At 41.9% G+C, this 15,331-nt stretch overlaps 1 protein-coding gene across 5 annotated transcripts in view; it reads left to right on the top strand.

Annotated features, from left to right (window-relative positions):
- Positions 1 to 15,331, top strand: part of INPP4B (inositol polyphosphate-4-phosphatase type II B) — a 476,735-nt gene that overhangs the window by 216,735 nt on the left and 244,669 nt on the right. For 3 of the 5 annotated variants that reach the window (XM_075929898.2, XM_089777992.1, XM_075929897.2), the window contains 2 exons: positions 1,748 to 1,866; positions 3,887 to 4,003. The exons of 1 other annotated variant lie outside the window; for it this stretch is intronic. In XM_075929898.2, coding sequence (XP_075786013.2) covers positions 1,748 to 1,866; positions 3,887 to 4,003 — 236 coding nt within the window. Of the gene's footprint in view, positions 1 to 1,576; positions 1,596 to 1,747; positions 1,867 to 3,886; positions 4,004 to 15,331 lie in introns of those variants that run through there. One more of the 5 variants, XM_089777994.1, reaches the window with a different exon arrangement.

Below are 15,331 nucleotides of genomic sequence, written 5' to 3'. Positions count from 1 at the left end.
TCGAAAAAATGGCCTCCCCACGTCCACACTCACTTATTTTCGACGGTTCTTCCTCATGGAATTAGGTTTACCGCCGTTGAAAGAAAAGCCACGTTCTTTTGATTTAATTTCGAAAGAACGCGGCTGTAGTCTAGACGAAAGTGAAGTTTTTTCAAAAAAAGGCTACTTTTTTCAAAAAAAACATTGAGTCTGGACACAGCCTTGGTGAGCTTTTAAAGTTGTGGCTTCAGAAATTGCTTCTGAGTTGCCCTTTGGCACTGTTGCTATTATATCAGGCATGTTGTGAGGACTTCGCCAAGTACAGAGGTTGTTTGTATTCCTGGTTTCAGGACTAAGCTATGGAAGGACCAGTGTGAGAGTGTCTAACAGTAGACTTCACTGGGTATCCAGATTTAAACAGAAACCTCAAAATGCCCTCTGGGGCTTGTGCTTTATTGTTTCCAGGTTTTGATTTAATAATACTACAAAAACAATGAAAGTTTCTGGCTGCTTTCCTTTTATGTGGTCTGTAAGGCATTCCAAACACAATAAACTCCAAACACAGAGCAGAAAAATACAAACCAAATTAGGCATGTTTTGTTTCTCCAGAACTCCCATCCTGCCTTCTCATCAGAGCCAGGTAGCTTGCTTGGAGAGTAACACAGCTCTTCTTTAAGGTGCTGAATCTGAAGGTCAGCTGCATTTAGATGAGTTCCAAGCTGGCAGTAAAGCCCTGAAATCACCTTTAACAAGAATTAGCCTCTGCCTGGATTGGTGGGATTGCTAGGGTACTACTGGTGAATTGAAAAAATTAGTAAATCCCATCACACCTCACTTTCTAGGGGCCTTTTTTTAACTGAAGAGAGCTGCATAGTAGGTTCCATCCAGCTCTGGAGTCAATTCACATTGGTACCAATTGGCTATGTTTGTTGCTGCACAGCAATTCAGCTGTGCTTCTGCTACTACTCATGGCTGAAGGAAGGGAGAGGAACTGCTTTTGCAGCCCTTTCTGCTTTTTTTTTTTTTTTTGTAAACATGAGAGACTGGGTCTGGAAAGTATACTCTCTCACTTGCAGGGCTGTGTGAGGTACTAATTGCATAGTTTTCAGTCTAGATTGAAAATCATTATTAATTAAAAACTGAATTCCTTCATATTTATCCAGGAAAATGAGTTTTAATAATGATGTGTTATAGCCAGAGTGCAATTATTTTTCCCATTTATATCTGTCAGTCACTGACATAACAGTTGATTTTTGTCAGCTTTACCCTATGATTAGAACTAATCAAGAAATTGATAATGTGGTGTTAGAACATCTAAACCAGTGTAATCAGCAACAAATGTTAATTGGTTTAGAATTTTCTGGAAGCACTCAAATACCATGAAGCTTGCCAGACAAAAGATGACCAAGTAAGGTTCCCTCGAGAAAGAGAAAGTTCATAGCAAATTAGCTGAAAGCAGATGTTTTAATTTTGAAGTTTCCCACTGTCACAGCTGTGCATGTGTTCATATAAAAGAGTTGATGAGTATCTGGCAGGGGAGTCCTGCAGGAGCTGCAAATGTGGTTAGTGGAAACGACATCTCAATTCAGCTCTGCAGCATGTGACTTCCTATTTCTGTAAGGTACTTCCAAGAGACTTCCTTTGCTAAATCAGCTCAGTCTTTCTGCTGTTTAATCCAGAGCTGTAGTTTAGTCTGCTTTGTCCCATGTCAGAGTTTTTTCTCAGATTTGTTTTTAGAGTTTTTTGTTTTCTCTTGTACCATTTCCAGCATGCAAGGATCTAGTGGCTAGTGCCCGTGATCGGAAGCTGAATACATTTGTACAGATCTCAGTAGTACATCCAACAGAACAGACTTTGACGAGATATTCAAGCACTGAAATTGTGGAGGTGAGCTTCCTTTTATTACATTACCATTCATTACTACATTTCAGTTTATTTCCTTAGAAAGTAAATGAACAGCTGAACCAAGTTAGTGCATGGTCTTTAATAGGCAAGCTTTATTGTAGCTATTAGCAAAGCATACCTGAGAATGGTCTGCAGTTCTTGGCATGTAACCAGGATAAACAGTCTGAAATGATCTTGCCTGTTCATGAAAGGTCTGTTTTTTTCCAACAGGAGACCTAAAGAATAGTCTGGCTTTTCAGACATAGCTTTAGAATGATCTGGAAAATATTTGCTCTCATTAAGAAATAAAGCTATGTAAAATTAAGATAGCATATGAGTGGCAATGAGTTCTTGTCAAATATTTTAATCACTGAAGAATATAGTATGCATTATGTAGTGTGTTGTCTTTTCATTTTTGTTTTATTCTCCCCTCAGTGAAAACTTGATGTTTTTGCAGATTGAAAAGTTTTTATTTATTTTTTTATTGGAAAATGAGGGGTATGTATAGATTTAATAATCGGCTTTATGTTTTGAAGCAAAAGTTGCATGATGTTGCTTTGCTAGTGTTTGAATTCTCTCCCAAAATATCAATCTCATAAACAGTAAAGTTTGTTTTCTACAATAACTGCATAAGTTAAACAATGTAACGTAAACATAACTGTGTGTACAAAGTATTGGAGAGGATCATTAAAAGCAGGAAAGAGTCTCCCTTTCAAACAAATTAAAAATTACTTTAACAGATAGTGAGCTGTGTGACAAATCTAAGCCATAGGACTGTTTCATAAGCACTGTGTGTGATCTTCTGATTCCAGCTGACTGCTAATTCAGTTGTCATGATTTGAATTGTCAGCCATCCTGAAACTGCATTACTCAAATAGCCTGTAAGAGATCAGGATGGTTCAGTGCAGACCTCCTAGCTTGTTGTATGGCTGTAGGTGGAATAGATGATTCAGACATAAGTAGATTCATTTTCTATTATGGGGACGACCCGGATTCTGAACTGAGCTCTGAATTTGTCATGTTCACGCTCTGGGTGTCTGTGGTTAGGATACTTCCTTTTTAGTACTTGCTAGATTTCATTAACAATGGAACGTACACCAGGCAAATGTTATGTGAGTTATGCTAAAAGCTTGCTTTGAATTATTAGGAAATTTAATGTGTTTTGAGAAAATATCTTTACAAGTTTGTATGTAATTTCCTATATATGTTTATGCCAAAGAAATGACAACAATGGCTTCATATACTATGTTTAGAAGTTTTCATATCTTAGCACTGACTATAGTTGTTAGTGTAGCATGATTTTTAAATTGCTAAAGGTAATTAGAAAACTAACAGTCTGCTGGATTCCATCAGACCCTACTGTTGTATTCTTTAAAAAAAGAAAATGTAATATCCAAAGTCTGTAGTCAAAATAATGTTTAGGAGATTATGCTATACATTTTGAACCAGATACTTAGCAAGAGAATGTCTACCTCTGTTGGTATAGAGTTATTATACAAGTCAGTCTGAGGTAGGTTTGGAATTAAACCTGCAAAATGCAATGATTACATGTTTAACTTGAGAAGATAATCATTGGTTAAGAAATTGAGTGAATTGTCAGCATGATACTTAAGCTCATCCTTTTTTTAGAAACTGTGTTGGTATTACTGAGAGCTTTTCTTTTGGATGATTTAATCAACCAACATCTTTAGTTGTTTGCACAAATTATATCTATGTACACAATAACAGCCCTAAGGAAAGACGGTTATAAAACATCTTATTTTAAAAAGAATTGTTTATCACTGAACCCTATTAAGAGTACTGATCTATGGTGACAGGGCCACATGAGGGCATTTGTCGTCATTTGCTAGTTTTATGAGCTTTTAAGTTGCTGACTTTGGTAGCATTGGGCAGTTCATGTTTCTCTTTACTGTAGCAGATATATTTCCTTAAAGCTCCATAGTTTCTGCACACTTGTCCATAATTCTGTATTGTACAGTACACAGCTGCCACCTTACTGAATCTGAGCTGTTGTGCTATACAGGGAACAAGAGACCCACTGTTTTTGACTGGTGTGACATTCCCACCGGAATATCCTATCTATGAGGAGACTAAAATAAAACTAACAGTCTACGATGTCAAAGATAAATCTCAGGACACAGTAAGTATCTAGCTCCTTTTCTTGCTTAAAACTATTCAGACATTTTCTCATAATGTTTGCTTCCTCCTTCTCTCACCCACCCCTCTCTTTTATATCAACATTGGAAACTGGAGAATATATATCATGATTACTCAGAGTTTTTCTAGGATTCTAAAAATATAGTTGTTTTTCATAATGTTTAGAAAAGTGTGGAGACATTGACAGGAATGTTCCTCTCCTCCCCCTTCAGATTTACCATGTACTGTTACTTAACTTGTTCTGTGAAACTATGCAGGTAATTTTGGGGAAGAAAAGGTTACTATTGTGTCTTTTTTTTTTTTTTTTTTTTTTTGTAATTGCTAGCAGAGAATATATACAATAGACTGAGATAAAACTGTAAACATTTCCAGAAATGTTACTGATGATATTATAATAGTCATGTAAAAACAAAGTAACATTAAACCCTGGTTGTGGATTAAAAAGGTAATGGATAACCACATTTTGATTTAATCATTTGCATATTAACAACTTTCTCTCCTCCAGTACTATCATTTTTCTCATAGTGGAGGGTATAAGACATCTTGTATGACATAAGATTTAATTTAGATTTTCCTATAGGACCAGACTAATAACCCCATATGCTGTGAACAGTTAGTTGCATGAACAGACTATTGCCATCAGTGGAACAGCTTATGTGAGTAATTAATCACTAATACGAGTAAGGGTTTTATAAGCCCATGTATAGTAACAGTGCCCAAGCTCATTATCTCAAGTAGAAAATAAAAGCACAACTTAACTAGACCCTGATGGTGCTACTGGCGTTACTCACGTGAATAAGTGTTTCTTTAAAAGAGAAGGAAGTGATGTATGTTGTTTGTACATATGTAAATTCAGGTAGGCCGGTGGAGATCAACAATATATCTGGGAAGACTATTTGGCCCATAGAGATCAGTTGGGTTTGAATGCGTGTGCATTTTAAGAATGGTGTCTGGATTTTTTTTGTGTCGGTATAGATTGCATGGATTGTAGTTCAGGGATAATGGTGTTTAAAAAAAGAACTAGATAAGTGGGTGGAAGATCAGTCCGTCATTGGTTATTAGCCGGGATGGGCAGGAATGGTGTCCCGTGCCTCTGTTTGTCAGAAGCTGGGAATGGGCAATGGTCACTTAATGATGACCTGTTCTGTATGTTCCCTCTGTGTTACCTGGCATTGCTCACTGTCAGAAGACCGGGTACTTGGCTAGATGGATCTTAGGTCTGATCCAGAATGGCTGTTATGTTCTAGTTATTTCTAATCTATCAAGGATGTTAAACCAATATCATGACTTACATTAATACTTCAATTTTATAACACAAATGAAAGGGGATTTTTTTTATAGATGGAGCACAGAAATCTGTGCTTGCTAAATCAGTTGTGAATGTTTAAAAAATAGCCTGAGCCCTAGCTCCTCTTTCATTACAGGTGAAGCGCTGCATAAAGGGGACTAATTGGTGTGCCTTCTATTTCACAATCAGTACCAGCACCGCTCTCTGAAGCAGTGGGTGAGGAGTAGACAGAGAAGGATGAGGACTGGGTGGTAGAGCCTTGACTCTGCCTTCTCCTCATCAGCGCACTAGACAAAGTAACTGAGTCCACATGGTGGGTAATAGTAATCTGCTGCTGGTGTGAGCAAGGGAAGAGTTCTGAGGGCGCAGTGCTTTCGCTGCCCTGCCCATTGCACAACACAGCTATATGCTGCCTCTATTACAAGGCTGTGTGCACAATCTAGCCTAGATAATGAACATCACTTAACGCATCTGTTTTTTTTAAACAATTTAATTTAAATAGTCCATAGAATTTAATATTTATCTCTCTAGAATTATGTAGGGTAGTTCAGAGAAACTTTCTCAAATTCCTGATGTTTTTAGGGTAATTTTATAGCCCATATTACCTTCCTGCAGAATCACATTTCATTCCTGCTAAATTTTATAGTCACTTTCCATAAGGAATATATACCATACTATTTTAAAAGATATGTTATGAATACATGTAGCATTTGTAAGCTATTATTGGAACTGGCACTCAGCATTACAACATAAAGCAAGTCGTGAGCAGTGTTCCCTCTAAGATTTTTCTACTCATGAGTGGAATGAATTTTGTCTTGTGCAGGAAATTGAGTTTGTTTGGATGTCTGCAGCTGTGGCACCCAAGTTATTAATATCTTATAAGTCTCCCCCTTTTCCTTCTGCTGCCGTGTTTCCCATCTTCCCCTCACCCCATCTGCTCCCCTGGTGCCTGCTGCTGCTCCCCCACCCCTCACGCTCCTCTGCGGTCCTGGCCCCTGCATTTTTCACTTTGCTCAGCCCTTTGGGAACCTGCCCCCTCTCCATCCTTCTTGATGTATGCACCAGCCCTTCTCTTCCCCCTGTGCCCACTCCTCCTCTAGCTCCATTGATCATCTATAGCTACCCCTCCCCTAACACCTCCCTCTACTCACCTGCCCGGCCTCTCTCTCTCCTGGTGCCCATCCCTCCCCTCCTCATGTCTGCCCTTCTGCTTCAACCTCACAGTCCCCCTGGCACCTGCACCCTTGTGGTGCCAACCCTTTCTCTCAGTGCCCCTTCCCTCCCAACACCTGCCCCCTTGCTCTCTTCCTCCCCGGTGCCTACCCCCTCACCACCCTCTGCACCCTCACACATGACTTGCTCCATCCCCTGCCTTCCACATGCCCACCCCGCCTTTCAACCTCTCTTCTCCTGGCATCCACTCCTTCCGTCTCCTCTTCCTTCTTCTTGCCCCCATTGCCCCTCCCCTCTTCTCTCCCAGCATCACTGTCCTCTCCTCTCTCCCACCCGCACTGACACTTTCCTTTCCATTTCCCCTGCTCTCTTCCTCATTATCTCCATTTGGCCCCCTGACATTTCTTTTATCCACCCTGCTCCTTGATGCCTTCCCCTTTCTTTTGCTGCCTTGGCCCTCTCCTGTCTCCTCACCACAAGCTCCTTCCTCTCCTCACCCCATCTTCTACTTTGACGTGGAAAGCAGTTTGAGGGGGCTGGACATGGGTCCGTGGTGCTATTTTTAGTACTGCTGTCCTTGCTCCAAAAGCCCCCGCAGCCCCGACCCCAGATGCTCTTGGGGTGGGACTGCATGCCAGCATTGGAGCAGAGACCACCCACGGTGCTATTTTTAGTACCACAGTCCCGGTCCCTTTGGAACTGCCATACTAAAAATAGAACTGTTGGCAGCCCCAGCTCTAGCTGGAGTAAAGCTGCATGCTGGGGCAGCCTCATCAGAGTAGCCTCACCTCATCCACCCTTGCTGCAGGTGGAACAAAAAGGCAGCCTTCTGCCACCAGAAACCCACCAGGCCACTGGTTGCTGCTGCTACAACTCATCTTCTATTCCAGCAGGAAGGTGAGTGGTGAGTGTTGTGCAGCTCTTAAAAAGACCTGTTGTGAGAGACACTACAATTGAATCCTTACTTTGTGGATAACCAGTGTGTCTTCGATTCCCATCATTGGGATTTTTAGATAAAAGAAAACAGTGATTTGTCCTTCTTCTGCATGTGACACTAAGCAGAGGTGATCATTTTTGTACTCATCAGTGACCACAGTTGACTTTGAGACCAGATAGTTGGGAGAGAAAAAAATGAAGCTGTTATCCTGCACCCTCTTAGTTATTCCTTCATTGTTTCTCCTCTACCTCCAGTTGAGGCCAAAATAATTGAAATGAGATATATTTGGCATGTATTGAAGTTTGTTGAGTGTTGGAATTTAACTGTCAGAGCTGAATGGATGGCAGCATTTTCACTTTTGTCCTACTGTCCTCACTGGGTTCCTAGTATAATTAAACTCCTGGTCAAACTTTATTCATATAGGAAGTCACATTGAAGTCAGAGGTTGCTCCCGTAGCGAGGATATCAGAATTTTTTTGCCCTGGGAAGTGCTGTTATAGTTGTCCTTTTGAACAGTTGATTCAAAATGATCTGAGATTATTCTTGCAAAGGCTGTATTCCTGAATCAGAAAGCAGTTACCTTCTCTCTGGCCTGTCATTTGACTTGAGTTTACACAAGTGTGGCATAATTATATTTAAGTACTGTGCAGCTAGAATCACTTGTGTTGTACTTGACATGCTAGATGTTTTTAGCCATATTTTTTCACGTGTGTGTGTGTGTGTGTGTGCACGCGCACGCGTGGGCATCTGTCGATTATGTTGGCCACAAGTGCATCTTGGCGCTGTGACATTTTCTGTAATCATAACTTTTTAACATAATGAAACAGAGCCTTTGGTTACAATGCCTCGTCTGCCTTGGTTAGGAAAAAATGCTTTGCTAATGAAGGTTTTTATATGAATGGAAAATTTTAATTAAAACAAAGCTATTTCTACTTTACTTTGAAAATGTAGCTAGAATAAAAGTTAATACAATGTGTTCAGGTTAGCACTGAATTAATTTTTTAATTTAGCAAGCGAAGCCATGCGTACGAGGCACTGGCTGCTGCCACATTGTGAAAAATGTACAGGGACATCTGTTTCCACATCACAACGATTTTCTCTCCATATTGCCATAAGCCAACTTATTTATGTTTCACTGACTTAAGTCAGACTGTCTTTAAGATTTGATAGTGCTTTGTCTTAATGTTTGGGTTGCAGCCGTTTAGATCATTGCACTAGAAAAGCATAGTATGCAGTGTGTAAAATACCGGGTTGTCCCTTTTCATGTAGGCATACAATTGTTAACTTTATCAAAGGTTTTAAATTGGATTTCAGGATAGAATACCCATGTTTTTCATAAGTTGGTGTAGCAAATGTTAATGCTGAAAGGGATTCATTCTCTTCAGAAATATTGTAGTACTAGTCAGATACTATTATATGCCTAGCAGAGTTGCAGAAATAGGTGTGAAACTGTTTTAATGTAAATTATAGCTGGGAAGAGAGCATGTCAAGTTAGACTGAGGACTCCTATTCATATGAAAATTAAAAATACTGCATCATTTCTGAAGTTACAGTCCCAAACACAACCAGCTTGCTGCAGTAGGAGTACACTCGTTTAGACTGGTGGCTGAGCTATGTGACTTTGTTTTTTCCCACAACTATTTCCAATTTGGAGACCATTTATACCTTCATGTCAGCAGCATTGCTATAGGTACCCACATGGCTCCACAATATGCCAACACTTTTACGGCTGATGAAGGTTTCCTCAGTTCTCATCCTCAGCATCACTCCTACTTATGTTGCAATGATGACATCTTCATCATGTGAACCCGTGGGACGGAGACCCTTGAATTTCACGGAGACTTCAACTATTTCCGTCCAGTTATCAACCTTACCCTGAACCAGTCCACACAAATGATCCACTTCATTGACACTACAGTATATATAAATGATAATCACAAACACCACCCAATATTGGAAACCTACTGATCGCTATTCTTACCTACATAGCTCTAGCTTCCATGCAGGACACATCATACAATTAGTTGTCTACACTCAGACCCTGAAATACAACCGGACTTGCTCCAATCCCACAACCGGATTTGCTCTAATCCCACAGAGAGAGACAAATAACTACAGGCAGTCCCCGGGTTACGTACAAGATAGGGACTGTAGGTTTGTTCTTAAGTTGAATCTGTATGTAAGTCGGAACTGGCGTCCAGATTCAGCCGCTGCTGAAACTGACCGCCAGTTCTGACTTACATACAGATTCAACTTAAGAACCCCAAGCGTCCCGAAGTCAGCTGCTGCTGAAACTGATCAGTGGCTGATTCCAGAAAGCCCGGGGCAGAGCAACTCTGCCTCGGGCTTCTTGTAGTCAGCGCTGGTCAGTTTCAGCAGCGGCTGAATCGGACACGCCTGGGGCAGAGCAGCTGGGGTGCTCCTGGGTTGCTCCAGTAGTACCGCTCCTTGGCTCTACTGGAGCAACCCAGCAGCACCCCCGCTGCTCTGCCCCAGGGTCCACAACAAAAGCCTGGTCTGCTGGGGGGGCACACTAGCTGCGCCCCCCTCCCCAGCAGACCAGGGACACCAGGAGCAAAGCCGCAGCGGCAGCGGGGTGCCGCCGCTGCTGCGGCTCTGCTCGCGGTGCCCCTGGTCTGCTGGAGACGGTCCCCAGCAGACCAAGGGCACCGGGAGCAGCTTTTCTCGCCCCAGAGGTCGAGGTGGCGGGACCACTGCCTGAGAGTTCCGGGGCGAGAGAGCCCCGTTCATAAGCGCGGATCCGCGTAAGTCGGGGACTGCCTGTCTCTATCAAGCATTCCTAAAACTTAAAATACTCATCTCGGGAAGTGAGAAAACAGATTGGCAGAGCTAGGCAAGTACCAAGAAGTCGCCTACTTCAAGACAGTCCCAACAAGGAAGATAACAGAACACCACTGGTCTTTACCAACAGCCCCCAGCTAAAACCCCTCCAGTGCATCCTTGACAATCTATAGCCTATTCTGGAAGATTATCCCTCACTCATAGGCCTTGGGAGACAGGCCACTCATGGCCTACAGGCCAATCATCACCCTCACCACTCCCCAAAGCAAATACTGACCAGCAGCTACACACCACACCTCAGATATTCACCCAGGAATCTGCTGCTGGAACAAACCCTGTTGCCAATCTGTCATCACAGAACCTAACCACATAAGCCACCACATTGGGGACCTATATAATTACACATCCTCTAATGTGATATACATCATCAATTGCCCACAATGCCCCTCTGCCATGTATAATGGACACACATCAGGAACAGTAACACACACAAACTTGTGGGGCAGGACTACTCAACTTTGGAAGCCCTGGGGGCCACAATGATACTCAAAGCACGTGCCGAGGGCCGCAACTTAAGTATGATTGTATATACATGTGAATATATATGAAAATAGCTTCCTTCAAACTGACGGGCATGAATACAAAGATTAAGGCAAGACTACACAACACACAGGCCCCATTTAAGTCAGTTCTGCTGATTTTAAGAAAATGCAATATTTGTCAGCACTCTTAATGAGCAGTGACAATCCAGGAATTTAACTACTAAAACATATATCAACCAAAGACCATTATATTGACTTGCCATTGTGGAGTGTGTTCCCAGTGGAGGCCATGTTCAAAGGATCCAACCCATGGGCCATGTGTTGATCCCTGCATAAAACCAAACTGAACAGAGGGTCTCAAACAGGCTAAAATGTTCCCCTATAGCAGGGCTACTCAACACACCACCCATGGGCTGCATGCGGCCCGTCGTCTATCTGGACATTGAAAAATGGATTTAAACATAGACATTCTTATAAAAAAGAATTTTACCACCCAGTTACAGAGGGAGACTGCTGAACTGGAATTCATTTACAAACTTGACACTGTCAGTCTGGGCTTGGATAAAAATACTAATTGGTTAACACAGTTCAAAGGTAATTTCTCCTGCCTTTCACATTTGCATATTCACATCGAAAGCTATGAATGGGATGCATCAGTCTACTTAATTAGCTTCATTAACATGGGTCCTACAATTGACAGGCTTCTCCTAGTGTATATATACTTGGATTTTGTTGTTTCCACTCCAGTTCATATGATGAAGTTTGTTTTGCTCATGATCCTATATATGTTCGTCTCTAAGGTGCCACAGGACTGCTGGTTGTTGTAGACTATTACTGTATATAGTTTTTATAAGAGGGTTCTTCTGTTCCCAGCTCTGCTACTGATGTGCTTTGCTGGTGTGCTCTTATGCAAGTCTTAACCTTTCATTTCCTCAAACTTCCCTTTTGTGCACTGGGTAAAATCACATCTACTTACCTTGTTTTTAAAATGTTGAGAGGCTTGCATGAAAAGTGTTATGACCAATGGTTGGGATGACAACGTTCTAATTGAGCAGAACTGAACACCCTTGTCTTATCTCAGCACTTCGTCTCTATCCCCTTGCTCAGTCCATCCTGCCTCCTTCTGTGGCTCTTCCCCACCCTTACTTGCTCATTTTTTTTCACTGTGCTGGGGCAGGAGGTTGGGGTGTGGGCAGGATGAGGGCCTCAGCAAGGGTGGGGATATGGGGTGAAGCCTGAGACAAAGGGCTTGGGATGCATGTGTGGGCTCTGGATTGAGTCAGAGTTGAGATGTAGGAGCGATGGGCTCTGGGCTGGAAGTGCAGGTTCTGGGGTAGAGCCAGAGATGAGGAGTTCGGGGTGCAGGGGAAGGGGAGTGCATCAGCTAGAGGTGTGGAGTGGGCTCTGGGATATGGGGCCAGGGATGAGAATTGGGGGTGCAGAGGGGAGGAGAATGCATCCGCTTTGGGGCGTGAGGCCTAAAATCACAGGTTCAGAGTTCAGGAGGAGGATCCAAGCTGGGGCAGGGGCTTGAAGGACCTGAAGGGGCTCTGGGAGGCTGCTTGGGTGCTGGAGGGAGCCCAAGGCTGGGGAAGTGAGGGAGAAGCATGAGGGCAGCACACTCACCTCAGGTGGCTCCCTGCAAGCTATGCCATGTCCTTTAGCTCCTAAGTGGAGATGCTGCCCAGTGGCTCTGCACACTGCTTCCACCCACAGGCCCCAAATCCATAGCTCCTGAGGTGTTGGTGTTCAGGGTGGCATGGGAACAGCAAATAGAGCCCCTGTGGCCATCCTTCAATCTAGGAGTCCATAGACAACTGATCCTGGAAGCCAGATGGAGCCTGTTGGGTAGCCTGACAGCCCCACGTGGCCTGTGTGCTGACTGGAGCCTTCCAGTTCCCTTTTTGACTGGCCATTCTGATTAAAACCTGACACCTGGTCACCCTAGCCAGGGGGATATCCTCCTGACCTGCATGTGGAAGAGAACCTTCAACATGAGGTTCTGAACTTTTCCCCGTGAATGAGCAGCTGAGGTGTTTCTGCAGCTTGGTGCTCCAGCCTCTGGCTCCTGCAGAGGCCCCTCCCCCCAGGTTCTTTGTGCAGGAGGAAGTGGTGACAAGAAGATACAAGGCCAGAAGGGTTGTACTTCATCCCATCTCTAGTACCACAAAAGTTACCTGGAAAAATTTATACAAACTTGGGGGGCAGCAATACGGTAGGTAGGCTCTGACAGCATGTCTGAACTGGTGCCATGATTCTTGGTGTCCACTGGAAGCTCTAGGGGATCTGCCAGCAATGGAGGAGATCCATCCAATGGTGTTTACTATCATTATTTAACCTGATGCTGGGGTAATCTCTGCATGGAATTTTTGTGGAGAGTACCAGACCCAGAGAAGGGAAGGACCAGAATGCTCTAGTTCACAGTAGTTTGATATTTATGTAGCTCTGTTTCTAAGGCACATATTCATTTATTTATTTATTCAATGTACGTGTGAGGTCTTAATCTTTTCATTTTTAAAAAATGCTTAGGAGTACAAATGTACTCTATGTAAAGCTTCAAAAGGAGAAACTGTATAGTCTGGGATTAAATTTAAGTGAACCATTGACTTTTATGCCGAAATGAAATAACCTTTTTTTGGATGGACTGACCAATGGGTGGAGTTCATGAGAGGCTTGTAAAATGCAAACAGACATCCTAATGTTGCATTTGCAGAGCATCAAGAAACAGAAGGGATATGAGGCAAATAGCTCACTCCACCTGCTCTGCGGGGGAGGGGGAGTTCATTTCTTTTATCTCAACATCTCCATTTATTATTCTCAGCAAAGAATAAAAATAGACCAAATATTAAACAACATTGATGGGGAAACTGGGAAAACTGTGCTTCTGATTGCCCTTTTAAAACGTTTTACAATATGAGCTTGTTTAGGCCAAAAACAATTATTTGCTGGTCTTATTGTGGCTCTTCATGTCTGAAATTCCAAGTAAATAGTCACAATTTTAATTAAGATACAAAAAGTTGGCATTCGTTATCTTTTTTTAAATGTCTTGCCATTGTAAGTATCCTTTTTAATAATGACTTGCAGTGGGATAATTGGAAATGAAGAACTTCTATTGTAGAAGTGGCATTTTAAAATAAATCAACTTTAGAGCCAAATCCAAACTGACAATGTTTCATGTTCCCTAGTGGGCGTCGATCTATATCACCAAATCGCCGCACATTTGGGTGCAATTTGCTGTCTCTGCCAAAGAAGCCCAAGGCTGGAATACCAGAGATACTGAACATCAGGATTTGAAATGCATTAGCAGAGATGTATGTGAAAGCTTGCACATCACCTGCCTGAACTACGCCTGTCTCTAGCAATTGCTATTCATTCCTCACTTTTGTGAACACCATATCCACAGAAAGATTATTTTTTTTTAAACTGCAAGAAGTGTTAAAGCTGATAGGCACAACAGTTCATGCTCTCTTAAAGAATGGTGGGTCTGTTTAATTTAAAAAAAACCATTTTAATTATTTATTTGTGAAAGAGTAAAACAGATAAATTTCATGCTAAGACTCCCAAAGAGACATAATACTTGAACCCACCTGGATCTTGTTCTGCAGCTCTGTTCAGACAGGTCTAAACACTTCAGAAGTTTTTTGGGTGGTAGGATATGTATATTTATTAAAAATGGCATCATGAATTGCTGTTACCTTACCATTCTTCATGAGTAAATGATATGAAGTTCTTGTAAAAATGGGCAGGAAATTTAAAAGGTAATCGGAAGGAGCTGACACATGAGAAAATAATTACTGGTATCGTCATAATTCAGGTGTTTCAATCTGTAGTGATTGTAGCTAAAACCAGAGCCTCCTCTGACATGCTTGTAACTCTTTCCCTGCCAGAGTGAGCTACCACACCTCTCGTGTCTTCCTTGGTAAACGAGAATCCCTATTAAACTGTATTTGGTTCTATTGTTTTTTAACCTGGTCCGAGAGAGAAGACTTATTAAAGCAAACTGTAACTACAAACTGAAGAAGCATATAGATTATTGGAGGGGAACAAGTATTTCCCTACAGAGGATTTTTTCTTCTAGATCACCATTGGTTACAACCAGATGTTTGTGCTGAATTAATTTGAAGTAATATAAGGGGTCCAAAATATTCACCACAAAGTGACTTAACTTTCCTCTAACTCTTTTATTAAGTCATGAAAATGTCTGATTTAAAGAGGAATTCCTCAATCCCCAGGAATCTCCTTGGTCTCATGAAACTTGAAATGCCAAAAAATGCTGAATAAAATATACTTGATTCAGGTATTAGCAATATTTTATTCTATTTGAACGGAGGGAAAACAAAACAAAATCAACATTTCATGCCTTCTGGGGTTTATGAAGGAATCTTCTAAATAGGATGGAATTACACTAGTTCATTGTGCATTGCATATGTTTATTTTTAGTCTTTTTGTCCTTTGTTGTTTTATGCCTTGGCACACATGCTTGCTTTTTCACCCACTTTGGTCCAGTACACTCCTAATTCTCCATAGGGATGTCATAGGAGGAACATGCAAGGATTTTTATGATGATGA

This window comes from Pelodiscus sinensis, chromosome 4 (genome assembly GCF_052426305.1).
Source record: "Pelodiscus sinensis isolate ZL-2025 chromosome 4, ASM5242630v1, whole genome shotgun sequence".
In the NCBI taxonomy this organism is placed as follows: Eukaryota; Metazoa; Chordata; order Testudines; family Trionychidae; genus Pelodiscus; species Pelodiscus sinensis.
Note: the sequence above shows the minus strand (reverse complement) of the source record. Positions and strands in the feature narration are given on the sequence as shown.